Source organism: Schistocerca serialis, chromosome 4 (genome assembly GCF_023864345.2).
Source record: "Schistocerca serialis cubense isolate TAMUIC-IGC-003099 chromosome 4, iqSchSeri2.2, whole genome shotgun sequence".
Taxonomy (NCBI): Eukaryota; Metazoa; Arthropoda; class Insecta; order Orthoptera; family Acrididae; genus Schistocerca; species Schistocerca serialis.
Window position 1 is genome coordinate 673,981,983 of NC_064641.1, and position 17,360 is coordinate 673,999,342.

Consider the following 17,360-nt stretch of genomic DNA (forward strand, 5'->3'; position numbering starts at 1 on the left):
TTTTTACAATTCACTTGTAAAATCAGGGAGTCAATTCTGCCCCACTTTGTATATATGGGGGGAAACTCAAATATAACCAAATTTTTTGTTATTTTGGATTTTTGTTAAACTCTACATTTACAGTACATTAGTCCTCTTCCAAATATTGTCCATGTGCATTAATGCATTTGTCCCAATGCTTTTACCAGGCATGAAAACAGTTCTGGAACTCAAGGCAGGATTCTGTTCAAAGACATTAGTGTATTTTCTTTGATGTCATCCACATTATTGAACTGCATTCATTTTGGCGTATGCTTCACACATGGAAACAAAAAAAGTCAGATGAGTCAGACTGCACAATTAGGGTTGATGGAGCACAATCACCATGTTGTTTTTTGCCATGAACTGTCAGACCATCAAAGCCATGTTGGCAGAAGCATTGTTGGGGTGGATCAATGGGTTTCCATTTCTCCACAATTCTGACCATTTTCATTGCACATACTCTCATGATCTTTATAATACATCCAGATAAAAATGTTGGTTCATTGGTTGTCCTGGAGGAATGAACTCCTTGTGGACAATGCCACTGACATGAAAAAAACAAATCAACTTTTTTTTTCCACATTGAATCACACCTGACATGCTTTCTTGGGTCGTGGTGATGTTTTGAGTTTTCATTGGCTGAATACTTGCTTTGACTCTATTTTGTACCTGTAGCACCAACTCTGACACCCAGTCACAATTCTGTGCTTCACTCTTCAAGTCATGACAGTCAATGCTATGTTAGTCACAGACATCCATCTCATGTGCAAATCTTTGGTTAAAATTCGCTGGACCATGTTTCACAACACTTTCATTTCCTCAGAAATTTGGTCAATGGTCCTTCAACAATCTTCATCAGTTACATGTTTGATTGTGGTAATAATTTTGTTATTCTTTCCCATTGAAGGATGAATGAGGAGAGACATGTCTCCAGTTGACAAGTTGCCAGATCTGAAATTGTAAAAACAATCATAGACTTGTGATTTCCCCAAGCCATCATCATTAAAGGCTTGGTGTACCATCCCTACAGTCTCAGTTGCAGTTTTCCATAACAGAAAACAAAATTTCATGCAGACTGTTTGCTCCTTTATGTCAACCATGTCATTAATCGCTGAAGGGTTGAAATAGAAATACAAACAACACAGCACTACAAACAAACTACTTAGCTCTGAGTGAAACCAGCTTACTTAGTGATGTGGGAGACCCCAATCAAACACAAACCTACCAGCACAAAGCATAACTACAAAGCATGCATGTGAAACCATTTGATTCCAGTTATTTTTGGGACCCCCTTCATAAATGATACATTCATCCAAGATAGTGTGGTCAACGTCATGCTATCCGCAGATAATATGACGCTAGTGATAATAAGTGCATCAGACTACACTCCTGGAAATGGAAAAAAGAACACATTGACACCGGTGTGTCAGACCCACCATACTTGCTCCGGACACTGCGAGAGGGCTGTACAAGCAATGATCACACGCACGGCACAGCGGACACACCAGGAACCGCGGTGTTGGCTGTCGAATGGCGCTAGCTGCGCAGCATTTGTGCACCACCGCCGTCAGTGTCAGTCAGTTTGCCGTGGCATACGGAGCTCCATCGCAGTCTTCAACACTGGTAGCATGCCGTGACAGCGTGGACGTGAACCGTATGTGCAGTTGACGGACTTTGAGCGAGGGCATATAGTGGGCATGCGGGAGGCCAGGTGGACGTACCGCCGAATTGCTCAACACGTGGGGCATGAGGTCTCCACAGTACATCGATGTTGTCGCCAGTGGTCGGCGGAAGGTGCACGTGCCCGACGATCTGGGACCGGACCGCAGTGACGCATGGATGCATGCCAAGACTGTAGGATCCTACGCAGTGCCGTAGGGGACCGCACCGCCACTTCCCAGCAAATTAGGGACACTGTTGCTCCTGGGGTATCGGCGAGGACCATTCGCAACCATCTCCATGAAGCTGGGCTACGGTCTCGCACACCGTTAGGCCGTCTTCCGCTCACGCCCCAACATCATGCAGCCCGCCTCCAGTGGTGTCGCGACAGGCGTGAATGGAGGGACGAATGGAGACGTGTCGTCTTCAGCGATGAGAGTCGCTTCTGCCTTGGTGCCAATGATGGTCGTATGCGTGTTTGGCGCCGTGCAGGTGAGCACCACAATCAGGACTGCATACGACCGAGGCACACAGGGCCAACACCCGGCATCATGGTGTGGGGAGCGATCTCCTACACCACTGGTGATCGTCGAGGGGACACTGAATAGTGCACGGTACATCCAAACCATCATCGAACCCATCGTTCTACCATTCCTAGACCGGCAAGGGAACTTGCTGTTCCAACAGGACAATGCACGTCCGCATGTATCCCGTGCCACCCAACGTGCTCTAGAAGGTGTACGTCAACTACCCTGGCCAGCAAGATCTCCGGATCTGTCCCCCATTGAGCATGTTTGGGACTGGATGAAGCGTCGTCTCACGCGGTCTGCACGTCCAGCACGAACGCTGGTCCAACTGAGGCGCCAGGTGGAAATGGCATGGCAAGCCGTTCCACAGGACTACATCCAGCATCTCTACGATCGTCTCCATGGGAGAATAGCAGCCTGCATTGCTGCGAAAGGTGGATATACACTGTACTAGTGCCGACATTGTGCATGCTCTGTTGCCTGTGTCTATGTGCCTGTGGTTCTGTCAGTGTGATCATGTGATGTATCTGACCCCAGAAATGTGTCAATAAAGTTTCCCCTTCCTGGGACAATGAATTCACGGTGTTCTTATTTCAATTTCCAGAAGTGTATTTGCTGCTTACAACTGTTGATGAGGCCCTCAAGTATGCCCACCCTTGGTTGAATGTAAATATATTTAGATATGTGATTAAAACAAATTACAGCAATACAGGAAAATAATTCAAAATGTATATCTAGATCTGGTCTTGGGTGACAAAGCAAAACTTCTTGAGATTTATGTTGACGAAAATTTAAATTTTGACAATGTAACAAAACTTGCACAGGGGTGACTATTCAGGGGTAGTAAGTGAAGTGGCACTTTAGCAATATTTTTATCTTACCACATATCAAAGACAATTATTTACATGATCAAATATGCTGTTTTTACTCCAGACATATTTCCCTGTCTTGTACTGCATGGAATTCACTTGTAACAAGCAGCAAACATGCGCTTCTGACCAGGCGAAGTGAAATAGCCTTCCTTCCTCATAGCTCACCTCATGGGCAGAGCCACTGGCTGAGTGTAACAGTATGGTTGCTATAATGGCCATAACATCATCTGTTGGAGTTTGATTTTGGAGGATGTATGCTGGGAGATAGATGGAAATTTTATTCCTGGTAACTTAGACAGTGAAACAATGGTTGTCGTGTGCACTGAGCATGTAGTGTGTCTATGCTGTATGTTTTAAATATCAATCCTGATTATGATATAGCGTATATTTCATTAGAATCACACTTTTCACATTGAAAATATGAAGATAAGAAGGAAGTTTTAAAGTATGGGCACCTTAGTGAATCTCTATAAACAAGTAGTATGAAAGAAGTGCAACATTCAGGTAAATGCTACAGTCTTTAGCTTCAAATGATAGTGGTATATGGAATTCCCATGATTGTGCTCCTCTCATACTCTTCAGATATTATTTTGTTAGCCGTGCCTGGTTTTTATCAATAAAAAGAACATTTGGAATAGAGAAGGATTTGCTGCTTTGTTGAATATAGTATAACACAATCATTATGCAAACACTCAGATTCAGCAGAGCACTTAAAGCCCCAGGTTACTTCAAAAATTTTAGAATGAAATTGAAACAAAATTTCAGATGGCCTAAAAGAAAATGCTAGACTGTATACCATGCAGTTTAGTGAAAACATATGTTTGAACTGGCTTTTCCCACAGTTAGTGACTGATGCAATTCTCTAAGTAAACAAGGATTAGCATTTTCAGTCATAATGAATCGAAAGACTGAATAAATCATAGAAATTTTGAGGAACTGTTGACATTGCTGGTATCAAGAAATCCTGCAGAAATACAGAACTCATAGTCCAAGATAATAAATTTGTTCACTGGGGAATAAAAAAGTGTACAAAAGGAACTAACTGATTGTATTTTAGATTATATCAATCATTTTGTAAAAACTGAATTGGAAAGTGGTGGATTTTTTCTATTCAAGTAGATGATACAACTAATATTATATAGGTATTTCAAAGTTATGTAATTGTGACATACTAAAGGATCTACAGTGGAGCATTTCTTTGGTTTCTATGACATAAGTGCCAGCAGAACACCAGGAACTTTTGTTTGCTTTTCTGTACATCTTAGGACCATTTGACCATGAGCACAAGTTAGTACAGCAGTGTTATGAAGCGAATACCATGATATCTGCCCATTAAAATGGACTGCAGAAAAAATTAAGAACAAAGCTCCTTTTGTAGTATTTGTCCACTGTTTGAGTTGTTGGCTAGATCTATTCTTTCTATTTTCATTTTTTAAAATGAAAATACCACATCTTTTTTTTTCTATTACTGGAATTCCTAGCAGTTTGCATCACTCAGCAAAGAGAACCTACACAATAACCTCTGTGTCAGAACCATGCATTCTAACTATAACACCTTTCTTCTGGAACCCTAACTTGAAATTACTTTGTGTAACTATGGATGACTGGGAAAAATTGAAAGAGCTTTTTGAAACCATAGTTTGTTGTGAAAAGTCTGACAATAATTCCACTCAGCTTGCCATAGGTTTTCTGAAGATCATCAGCAATTATTTTGAAATATATTTCTGGCAATAATATTTCAATGCTTATTTTGTTTGACAGATATACTGTTCAGCCTTGTGCAGAAGAGGTTATTGGAGTTTAACTACTGCATATCTGCAGTAATGATTACTTGTGATATACTAAGAAACAAGAGGAATTAATATTATTTTTCAGCTATATTTCAAAAGGCCAGCAAAATCTCATATATATGCCATGCATGAGAGTACAGTTCCTCTCTCAGAATGAATGTGTTAAAATGTATTGAACCTAGTATTATGAAATTTAGGATAAGTTTTGATGGAAACGGATGAGATTCCACAGCTGTGAATAAGTTCAGTTTGTTTGCCTTGTTTATACCATACAATTTCAAGGATACCACACATTTTCCTTCCAGTGATCTTGAAAACTTGCAACATTTCTTTAGGTCTATATTCTCCAAGACACAGTGCTTGAGAAATGAACTCTCTATTTTGTATGACAATGAGGGGTACAGGAAGATTTCCACTGGGAAGATGTTACAAATGTTTAATGGGAATAAGATCATTTTATGGATACATATAACTTGTTCTTTCTTATTTTGTGCATCTCTTCTACTACAGCATCTGTGGAGCAAAGCTTTTCTTGACCAAAGCATATAAAAACATACCTGAGGAATACAATTTCAGAAGAGGTACTTTCTTTTGTAATGAATATTTCAATTCAGAAGGAACTTCTAGTGCAATTAGTAAAAACACAGTCATTCTATGAAGATACCACCAACAAGCTCTTAGTCTTAAAGGACTGCATGATTGATCTGGTGTACAAGAAACAGACAAGATCAATTATTAAGATAAGCTTGTGTAAATATAGGTACATTTTTCTTTCCTGCTAGCTCTTCACCTAATTTCACAGTTACAAGCTGTGACTGCATGGAAATTCAATCAGTCTGTTTCCCACTTAGAATTATCTCAAATGTTTGTACCTCAGAAGGTGCCAGAATGGCATACTTTGGCTTTTTTAGTCTCTTGCAACATATGAAATAATATTTGGGGGTTCACCACTTTCCACCTAAAAACAATTTCTTTCTGCTACAGATGAAGACTATCCAAATAATGAGACACAGTCCTCCACAAACACATTGCAAATTCATACTCCAAAAACCTAAAATACTAACAATACCTTGACTTCATATAATCAAATATGTTTTACATATAAGGCTACACTCTGGAGAGTTTAAGAAAGGTGCTGACTTCCATAGTTGCTATATCCAGGATAGCACAGCACTTCATAAACAGTGAACAAAAAGACCTAGTATCTCGGTTTTAAGCTTTACAAAAGAATGCCATTCCACATCAGAAAGTTGCAAGATAAAAATAAATGCACACTAACCCAGAAGAATGTCATACATCTCCAAGGCAGAGGATGACGACAGTTTTGTGGTATGTGCTGTGTGGACAATTATTCCATGCTTATGACATCCTGGCTTGGAGAAAAGGGGCATTCCATTGGAAAAATGACTGTGCCATGACAGTGGTGCTTACATCAGGGAAAAAAGAGGATTCATTCTGTCAGTAAAATTTGTACAGAACTGTCACTAGTTCTGTCAGATTGAGTTAATGTAACATTGGATCAAATGTATGCTCATCCTTTATAAATGTGGTGCTCTTAATACTTTCTCTCATTTAGTAAAAAGCTGAAATTTGATAACAGTTTGCAGATTCCAGCACAAGAACAGATGCAGAGAAGAAGTAGTTCACATCAAGAAGTAACTGTGTGGTTTTTCTGATAGTATTTCAGCAGTCAGCAGTTCAGATTTTAAGAGTAACAGCACACAGTCTGGACATATGCACTGTATCAGACACAGGAACAAATCATATTTTATGAATATTTTTGTATGTTCTGTTTTTTTTTTTAAGATTTCACATAAAATTTACATGGATAGTTGGACATGGATGGATATTGAAATAAGAAGAACAAAATAAAAATTAAAAGTTAAATGTATCTGTAGTCTGATATCTAATGTAATACTTGTTCCCCATTTATGTTGCAACTATGCAAACTGTACATTTGCTTCCTTTTCTGAAATAAAGTTACTTTGTCCTCTCTGCTACAGAGTAGTAGTTAGTAAGCAAAGTAAATGAAAAGAAAATTACTTCTGAAACAACCCATAAAATAAAGAGAGTAATATAAACAATTAATACTTACTCAGTCTTGTGGGTGTTCACATGGGGTCGAAGTTTAACATGGAGTTCTGCACATTTTTTCAGCATGTTCTGACAGTTTCTAACAACTTTTTCCTTATCCACAAGGAATGCTGGTGTAGGGATGTCAGACAGATGTTTCCCTACATAGCTTTTAGGGGGCATCCAAGAGCCAACTGTTAAAAAATTGATACAGAGATATTTTAATTAATTTATTAATGGAACATGTTCCACAATTCCATCAAGAAATAGGTATGAGGAAAGAATGAAGGTATACTCTGACAACTGTCAGAAACTTTACCTGTTCACTAGACCAACAATAACCTATCACTAAACTGCTCAATAATATTTGTGCTTAAACCAGTTAGATGTACTGTCCGTGCAAACAAAGTTGGCACTTGGCACAGTGGCTGATGAGAGCAACTGTAAAGGCATTTCCCATTTACAGTCACTCCATCAGCCGCTGTATCAAAGGTGAACTTGGTTTCTGTACACAGAAATCTTGTAAATTACCAGGAAATTCTCTACTTTGGAAAAAAAAGAAAAGAAAAAAAAGCTGATGCTTCCTGAGTTATTTTTAGAAGTTACTGTTTATCTTCCATTGGTAATATAAAATTTTCATGGATACTTTGGTATTTTTCATAGAAAAATTCACCTATGCCTGTTAACAGAAGCTTGTTTCCAGTACATTATTACTGGTCATACAGGTTTGTAATAAGTGGAACTACTTGCCATCCAGTTAACAGGAATTTTCAGTACTTGCATTTAGATAAACATTTAATTTATAGAAGGAATAGTTAGTTGGTATAGTTTTTTATTTTGCCTTAAATTGGTAGAGACTCCCAGTTTCTTGTTATGTATTAGATGTGTGCATGCTGACTACATCTGCTCCAAAGTACTGTTGCAACACAACTATTTTACTTTGTGTGTCTGAATTACATTGAAATACTGCCCACAAAGAGTCTGTGGAAATGGGTTAGATTTGGCCTGCAAGATGCAGATACATCAGGAACCACCTATTGATATTGCATGTGGCCTCAGGTCAGTTATCCCACACCCAGGCCCAGCAGAGGAACCGGAGTCATTCTACCATCGACACAGCAGAAACGCAGAGCCGTTGTAGCATTGGTAACCTGATTGCTTCAAGCTCAGTCTGTGACTGTCTTGTGGCTTACGTGATGGGAACCAATGCCTTAGCAAAACAGGTATGAGCCAAGCCTGTATAAATATACTCATTTGTAGGCAGAAGTATGCAGTCTGACAGTCACCAGCCCCGAGGAAGGACCTACACCAGTTTATGAGTCTGCATGGACTGACTAACCAGCATTTCTAGACTCTGCCACTGATAGCTGCAGCTCTGCTGTTGGGGCTGAGCCTGATGCTGCTGACTCAATGCCCTCCAGGGGTCAGGCACCAGGAGGCCTCTTGCAGCTGCTGCCAGCTGCTTTTGTTTGAGCCTGGGACCTTGCAGCCATTCAGCCACTATCACCTGCATAGGCAAACTCCCTGTTTGCATGGACAGCACTGCTGCCATGAGCCATCTCATTCAAGCTGGGCCCAAGCATGATTCGCTGCACTCTGGCATGCCCTGCCACGAGCTGCGAGGCTGCACGTAGTCTGCACAAATGCCAGCACAGGTCATCACACATGCTCTATGTTAGCACCCTTGCTGTGTTACTGGCATCATCATTTCACCACTTGAGCAATGCTGCAAGCTGCCACTGACAACAGCCACTTGCTGACCACAGCATCTTCTTCCCAGCCATGTATGGCTTATGCCTTGCAGCATTGGTTCCTCCGAGAATTGTTAAAATTGTTGTAATTTGCTGAGAAATAGCTGAATGTTCTGACAAAGTTGTTTTTATGACAAAACATCATATGACAACCACGCGTCCATTTGCCACCCCACCACTATTCCACGCAAGATGGTGAACTTCTGTCTTCTGACTTCTGACAACCCAGTTCTACCACTTATCATACATGAAAACACTCTTAGCCTCTACATTGGTGTCAGACATCTGCAAGCTGGATTCAGAACCACATCTCCAGCTGCAACATGCAGTTTCAATGATACAAGTGTGGTGAGCAAGCTTTTTATTTTTGTGGCCTTTTTGTTTTGTTTTGTATACAACCATGGTGGATAAAACTGATGTGTATAGGAACCTTAAAGTACAATTTGTGAAACCTGGGAAACCTGCACAGTTGTCACAATTTAAGGGAAACTGTATAATATATATTTACTGCCTGGGAGAGACTAACATTGTAATTTGGCAGGACATGAACTGGCTTGTATGCAGTCAGTGGCAGCTAAGTGTAGTACTTTCCGTGTTATGAGCATGTGTCACATCTGTGTCCTGAATACAGATCTGTTGTAAGGATTAATATAATTTTTTGTTCTTATACTCAATTGTTTATAAAGGACTTTACTTGTTTTGTTAATTTCTGGTGAGCTTTAAATGCACTTTATTTTTGGTACATGGAGTTTTCATAAGTGCAAGCAATGGAAACTCAGGAGATGATTGATTCTTTTGTGAATTAAGTAGCAGAACTCCCCAAGAGAAATGCTGCTTTGCAAAGGCAGGTGGACAATTTAATGGCTGACAGCATGCATAGACAGGGTGGACTAGCTGACAAAGTAGAGGCAAAAGCTCCATTCAGTGTACCTGATGCTTCTTTGGATTCAACCACAGCTAGCCTTGTGGATCCTTTTTTGGGTAAAACAACTGAGAATTTGACAGCATTTATCAACAAGTCTGAGAGGATGGTCAGATGAAGTACATTTGGCACATGGCCAAGTTATGATCAGTGAATGATAGAAAGACAAACATAGTGTAGCATGAGGGATTGTGTAAGGCAAGTAAATTCAAACAACTAAAGAATGGATGATTTCAGTGCTACAGAGAGCAGAACAATACCATGTTTTTTAGAGAGAAGCTCAACAGAATGTGACAGAAATGGAATAAATCAGAGGAAACATTCTTGTGTAGAATTAGGAAAATAAAAGTGGAAACCCATGAATAACACAGAATGAGGAGACGGATAAAATTATCCTGCAAGAGTATAAAACAGGGCACCATATGTGTTTTTGAGAAGGCTTCAACCCATAATGTCAAGGAGAGTATGGATGGAGAATGCTAAAGATTTGGCTGTTCTCATTAAGGATGATAGAAACTGTAGGAAGTAGATTTAATAACATGGGTTTAGGATAAACAAAGTGTTTCTTCCTCAGAAGCAAAGTGTCATAGGCGTGGACTTGTGGATCACATTCAGAAGGAATGCCCCAGCTGCTATGCTATGAGCACAGGTGGTAGGACACCTCATGCAGGACTGTCAGAGTAAAGAGCAATGAGGACAATGTTATGGTAGTGGTTCATTAAAACCAGCAGCAAGTCCTCAACTGCTGGACAGTGTAATGCTGCAAAGGTGTATGCAGTTGTGGAGTGTTGCTTGGTGGGCATGGTGAATGGAATGGAACATAAGCTTCTCATGGGGCTCCTATGTTGATAAGTAGTCTGAACCTCTTGGCTTAGTAAGAGACTGAATTCTGCATGATATAGATGATGTGGTATCACTGGAGTTAGTGTTGCTTAATTTCTGTGTTAGAGCAAAGGAATTTTTGGGGATATATTGAAGAATTGCACCATGTCAGTGAGGGGCAAAGTGCAATCACAGTACTAGATTTCCTGAAAAAGCATCACACAAAATTGATCTTTCACAGTGTACTGCCAAACCCAGTGGAACATTGTTCTAACTGGGAATGACCAGTGTAAGCGATGTGTTGTTGAAAGGTTCGATGATCATGAAGGTGGAGCCAAATTAACTGCTTACATGGTCACTAAAGCTCAGTTTGCATAATAAAGTATTGGAAAGTACAAGAAAACTGCTCTGGATACATGTGGGTACTGACAGTGGTAGTCTATGTGTTATAGAGTCATTGAAACACAATGACATATTAGATACTTCACTTTGTTTTGTATGTAGGAGCATGGTACATGTTCAGGAAAAGATTATGCAGTTCCAGTCAGTATGGATAATTTTGTCTTTGTCAAAGTGGGTCTGCCAAAATGATTATCAATTGCCAATTTGAATGTCCTAGATGATGACAATTTAGAAGTGTTGAGTGGCAACCTTTGCTGCAAGCAAATCATCAATGCATCTGCATTACATGAAAAAGTGCTGCATTTAAAAGGGACACGTAGGAAAGCTACAGAAAATCTTTTGGTATGATTCACATCCTAGAGGACCATTACCAGTGATATACATGACACAGCACAAAATCCCAATGAGGGATAATCCTTCAATCTATAAGAAACCATACAGAATACTTCGACACTTGCATAGATAGGAACACTAATTATTTAATTGAGAGTGACCTGGTAAAGAAGGCTTCAGCAATGAGACATATGGTGTTGGGCTTGTGTCTGTTCTGAGGTGCCATGACCAGGCTCATTTAAACTCTTCTGTTAGGAGAGTTAATTTAGAGGTGGAACAACTGCTTGGATCATATGGGGACTCATATCAGTGTGGTTCCTGTTGACTCTATCAGCAGGTGGGAATATACTAGGCATGGCCTTCACCTTAGCAGGAAAGGGAAGGAAAAACTGTCTGGGCTGATAGCAAATAACTTGATGGGGAGTTGGCAGGGGGGGGGGGGGCACTGTAACAAGTGGTAAAGTACCAGTGGTTACAAGTGACAGATCAACAGTTTTTTAAGGTAGGGAGGGCAGAAACAAAAGATGTTCAGAGACAGACTGAAAATGACATTCACATTGATAAAACAGGCAGCCAGAAAGCAAATTTTAATTTACACCATTCATACAGACAGCCTCTGATTGAAACTAGAGATACTCAAAAACTGGCAGGAAAATTAGGTTCATCCAGTTGTAATTCAGCCAGTGCACAAAATCAGTTATCACTGTTGCATCAGAATATCTGAGGACTAAGGGGTAAGCTTAATGAGTTGCTTATTTGTGTTGAAGGTTAGAGTTGAGCAAACCAGTTGATACAATTTGCCTCTCTGAACATCATGTGATCACTGGTATAGATATGTTAAATGTTACAGGATTCAAGTTGGCTTCTTATTTCTGTAGAGAACATATGGAATAAGGAGGAGTTCCCATATTTGTCACAAACTGTTTTGATTTAAAGAATATTGATATTAATAAATTTTGATCAGAGCAGCACTTAGAAGCTTGTGCAACAGAAGTAGTATTTCATAATAAGTCATTTATAATAGTAGGTACATACAAATCACCTTCATGAAATTTTAACCTATTCATGAAAAATCTGGAAGCTCTGCTGTCCCACCTCTTAGTAAAAAACAAGGAAGTAGTGGTTGTTGGGGATTTTGTGTGGATTTATTGAAAAGCTCTGTCAATGAACAATTATTGCATTCAGTTACACTATCATTCAATTTAGTTCCTACTGTGAACTTTGCTACTGGGATATGTAAATGCGCTGAGACTACTGTTGATAATATCTTTGTAGACAAATCTAGGGAAAAAAGTCATATCACAAAATCAATAATAAATGGGCTATCTGATTGTGACATGCAGCATCTTGTGTTAAATGTTGAAACTTGTCAGGATAAAAAATCTATTGAATCTGAGTACAGGAGGGTAATAAATATGTCAAAAATTGAGAAATTCAGGAAATTGCTCAAAGACGTGAACTGGATAGATGTTTACAACATGTCTGACTCAAATGGAAAATACAAAGCACTCATTACTAAAGTTGTCTCCACTTTTGAAAATTGTTTTTCCCTAAAGGTAACTCAAATCACACAGAAGTCAAAAAATAAACTGTGGATTACACAAGGAATAAAGATATCATGTAGGACAAAAAGGAGACTGTATGTACTATCTAGGAACAGTGCTGATGTTAGAATTGTAATGTATTACAAAGAATACTGCAAAATATTGAAGTAAGTAATCCAGAAATCAAAGCAGCTTTATTATGAGTAAAAGATAATCACATCAGGTAGCAAAATAAAAACTGTATGAGATATTGTGAAGACAAAGACAGGTGGAGCCAAAAAGGAAGAAGAACAGATAGCTCTAAAAATAAATGAAATTTTGGTAAAAAGTACATGAAGTGTAGGAAACCTCTTAAACAAGTACTTCATGTCTGTTACTGAGAGCTTGGGGTTATAAGGCTCGGTGAACAGTGCAATGAAGTGTCTGAGAGTAGTCTTTAAAAATAACTTCAGTAAAATCGAAAAGCACTCACGTCTCCCAAAGAAGTAACATCCATCATAAAATCCTTAAAATCTAAGTATTCCAGTGGGTATGATAACATATCAACAAAGTTAATCAAAGAGTGCTCATGAGAGTTGAGTTCTATCTTAAGTTATTTATGTAATCAATCTCTTATCAGCAGAACATTTCCAGACTGGCTAAAATATGCTGAAGTTAAGCCTGTTTACAAGAAGGGGGATAAAGAGATACCATAAAACCATCAACCAATTTCTCTTTTGCCGGCTTTCTCAAAAATATTTGAAAAGGTTGTGTTCAAGAATCTCCTTAAGCATCTGACTGCAAATAATATATTGTCCAAGTCACAATTTGAATTTCTTAAGGGATCTGATATAGAGAAAACTGTGTGGCATAGAGCACCATAAAAATCGATATTTGTTCTGTGCGTAAGTGTGCTATCTTGGAGGAGAGGGCTTTGGAGAGCATGTTGGATGCTAACGGCAGTTAGCCTCCGGACTTGTATCTGTGTAGACGCTAAGTGTGAATAAATCTGTATATGAGAGAATTCTAGTTGTTTACCTACAACTATACCATATTCCCTTACTGGTGACCCCGTTTTTGTGTAATACGCGTCCGAGTTACCGCCTGAAGGTTATTTACGTGCCTACCACGTCGGGTTTCTCCGCGATTGCGAGGGCCTTTGTTCAGCTACAGACAATGGCCTTTCAGCATTCACCGCCGCCCAGATTCCAGCAACATCTCTCCAGCACTCCTGCCATCGTAGTGGACATGCCGCAAGAATCTTCAGAATCCTTCAGCCAGAACATGCAGTGGAATTCATCAAGTGCCGCCAGTTTCTTCCAACCGCCAACGGTCGTGGATTCTGGCTTTGTTAGCCTGGACCTTCCCACGTGTTCTCCACAGAGTGTTGGTCGGAACATTTCTACTCCTGTGTCGAACACACAATTCAATACAGTTCGTGGCGTCGAGCGAGGTTTTGCTACTTTGGAAAATCCAGTAGTAAATTCAAACTCGAATCAGTTCCCACCACGTGTGTATCCTTCCACACCGGCTAGTCAACAGGTGTTCAATGCTCACCAAACAGCAAATATCACACTGAGTGTGCATCCTAGTGGACGTGTGTGGGATCCTTGTGTTGCTTCTAATCAGGTCAACAATTCTGTGCTGGATAGTAATTACTCTGACATCTACAACCAGCCCCACCACTCAAGGTCGAGTGAATACTGTGTGCATAACGGACATTCACCGGCGTACTTAAGCACTTGTGGCTTCTCTCCGAGCTACCACGTCAATGAGAATGCACATTTTGACTACGATCCTCACACTGTTCGAGCATCCGTCGCTTCTCAGCCGCCCCCCCCCCCCCCCCCTGGCGTCAAGTGAATTTCACGATTCCCGCATTTTCCGCATTATGGGACGCCAATAATCCGGGACTCGCAATCTTCTGCATGCTCTACTTCTGTCCGAAGTAATAGACGCACCTCTGCAGTGACTGCAGTGCTGAATCTGCTGGAATTACCAGACTTCAAACCCGCTCACCCGGAGTTCTGGTTTAACCTGGTTGAGCAAACATTCAATGTCTGTGCTTTGGATGACGACGCACGCTTCGCCTGCCTCATGAACCATCTTCACGACCGCGTCGATTTAATTTATGATCTGGTCAAAGCACCCCCCCTAGCAGGGAAGTATGCTGTGGCGAAACAAACGATACTGGAGCGCGTCTCTAAAACCAGGAGAGAAAATGTGCGACAGCTCATCTACGAAGAGCGTCTCAGTGACAGGTCTCCGTCCCAGCTGTGGCGGTGCATCCGTCTTCTCGTCGATGAGCAAGCTATGCCTGATGACACGCCCGCAGAAATCTGGACTGAAAAGCTGCCTTTGCCTGTCCAGACTGCAATCTCTGCATATGAAGATAGGCCAGTAAATGAACAAACATATTTCTTTCGCTTCGCCGAGTGACAGTTCGGCTAACACTAAACATGTGTGCTGTGTTAAGAAGTGTGTAAACCTATCCTTGGAGCTGCAATCTTGGACAAACAAGTGGCTAGTGGAGTGCGCCAAGTCTTCTAAGTTGCGGATGGAACATATGGAAATGCTGCTGCATCTCCGTGACATACACCATGAGTTGGCCTCCACACAACAACGCCTCGCGGCACTACAAGCAGACGACTCGTCGGCTACAGACAAGGTCAGTCCGTGCCAATCTGGTGTTCCCATGCCCACGTACATTAACGACAATGTTGTGAACTCTGTAAACTGTGTCAGCACCCCCTTTTGTAATGATAGGGTATGCCCGAGTGCTCATGCTCCTTGCGTTCCGAATGGAAAATTAACTTGCCAAGCTTGTGGCAATGAACTACGGCCATCTGCTGTCCGGCCACGCCCACTCGTGCCTACAGCACTCGTAGCGGCACGGCCCGCTACCAGGAACCAGTGTACCAACCTCACCCATGTTAACACGTGTGCAGCCTTTACGCAGCCTACGAGTGGGTGGCACACCTGTACTTCCGTGCCCTCAGCGCCACAGCTTGGCCCGTCCGCCACTGCCTGCTCCGCTTCACAGACATCTGACTATCGTGTTGCGCCAAGTATTGCAGTAGTCACTAACGGCACAGTTCATCGGTTACGTCTAACCGATGGGCCGCCCATATCGCAACGTCCATGCCGCCTCAAGCCGGAATTTATGAAAATTGCAAAAGAACAATTGGACGATCTGTTACAAAAGGGAATAATTGAACCTTCTTCCGGTTGCTGGGCTAGTCCTATCCTGTTTGACCAAAAGAAAGACGGTGCTTGGCGTATGGTCGGAGACTATAGGCGTTTAAATGCCCACACCATCATTGATAAATATCCGGTCCCACACATCGCAGACTTCAATCATACGCTCGCAGGTGCAAAGTACTTCTCTGTTTTGGACTGTAAGCACGCATTTCATCAGATTCCTATGGCTCTGGAGGACATTGAAAAGACTGCCATAACCACTCCCTTCGGGCTGTTCCAATACAAATTTATGCCGTTTGGGTTGAAAAATGCACCCCAAACGTGGCAGCGTTTCATCAATCAAACTTTATCCCATCTAGACTTTTGTTTCGTATATATGGACGACATATTGGTTTTTGCTTCTACTTTAGAACAGAGTGAGGAGCCTGTTCAAGTCGTGACAGATATTTTAGCAGCCGCTGGTATTGAACTGAACAATAAAAAGACTCAGTTGCACCAGTCATCCGTCACATTCCTAAGTTATGTTGTGTCATCGGATGGTCTGACACCACCACAGGACAAGATCAAGCCTGTTCTCGAGATGCTACGCACTCAGACCTACAGGGAATTACGCAGGTTCATTGGAACAGTTAATTATTACCAGAAACATTTGCCAGCCACTTCTGCGGTGCAGGCTCCTCTCACAGATGCTCTCGCTGGCCCACAAACTTCTGGCACCCGCCAGGTACCATGGGCACCAGACGTGGAGAAGGCATTTAATGAACTCAAACAGCTGTTGGCCTCCACTGTCACTATTGCTCACCCACAGGCGGACGCCACAATGTTTATCACTACTGACGCTAGTGACAATGCTATCGGCGCAGTACTGAGTCAGACATACAACGATGTTACGACCCCCCTGCAGTTTTTCTCAAAAAAGCTAAACAACGCGCAGAAGAAATACTCAGCATTCGACAGAGAACTACTTGCAGTTTACGAGGCCATAAGACACTTCAGAACTGATATTGAGGGACGAGATTTCTATGTGCTCACTGATCACAAGCCGTTGGTTCCTGCCATAAAAAATCCTGCGGCTGCTGCGCCCCCACGACGCTTTCGTCACATCGATTACATCTTGCAATTTACAAATGACATTCGCTACATCCGAGGAGCGGACAATGTGGTCGCTGATTTTCTTTCGCGTGTTGGTGCTGTCACAACCTTAATTGACTTAACGGACCTACCTCGGTTGCAATCGGCAGACCCCGATACCATGCAGTTAATTTCAGACCACAGCTCCTCTCTCCAACCGGTACGCTCTACTTTCCCTGGCATATCTGACTTAGTGTGGTGTGATGAATCGACTGGTATGTTGCGGCCATTCATTCCTAAGCCCCTTCAACGCCAGGTCTTTGACAAACTACACACATTAGCACACCCCGGTGTCAAAGCCTCCACCCGTCTGGTAGCTGAACAGTTTGTCTG

General features: G+C 41.4%; 1 protein-coding gene across 1 annotated transcript in view; it reads right to left on the reverse strand.

Moving 5' to 3' along the window:
* LOC126474159 (D-threo-3-hydroxyaspartate dehydratase-like) overlaps positions 1-17,360 on the reverse strand; it is a 104,243-nt gene that overhangs the window by 34,215 nt on the left and 52,668 nt on the right. Inside the window, exon 2 of the mRNA XM_050101615.1 lies at positions 6,965-7,136. Within this exon, the coding sequence (XP_049957572.1) occupies positions 6,965-7,136 (172 nt within the window). The remainder of the gene's footprint in view (positions 1-6,964; positions 7,137-17,360) is intronic.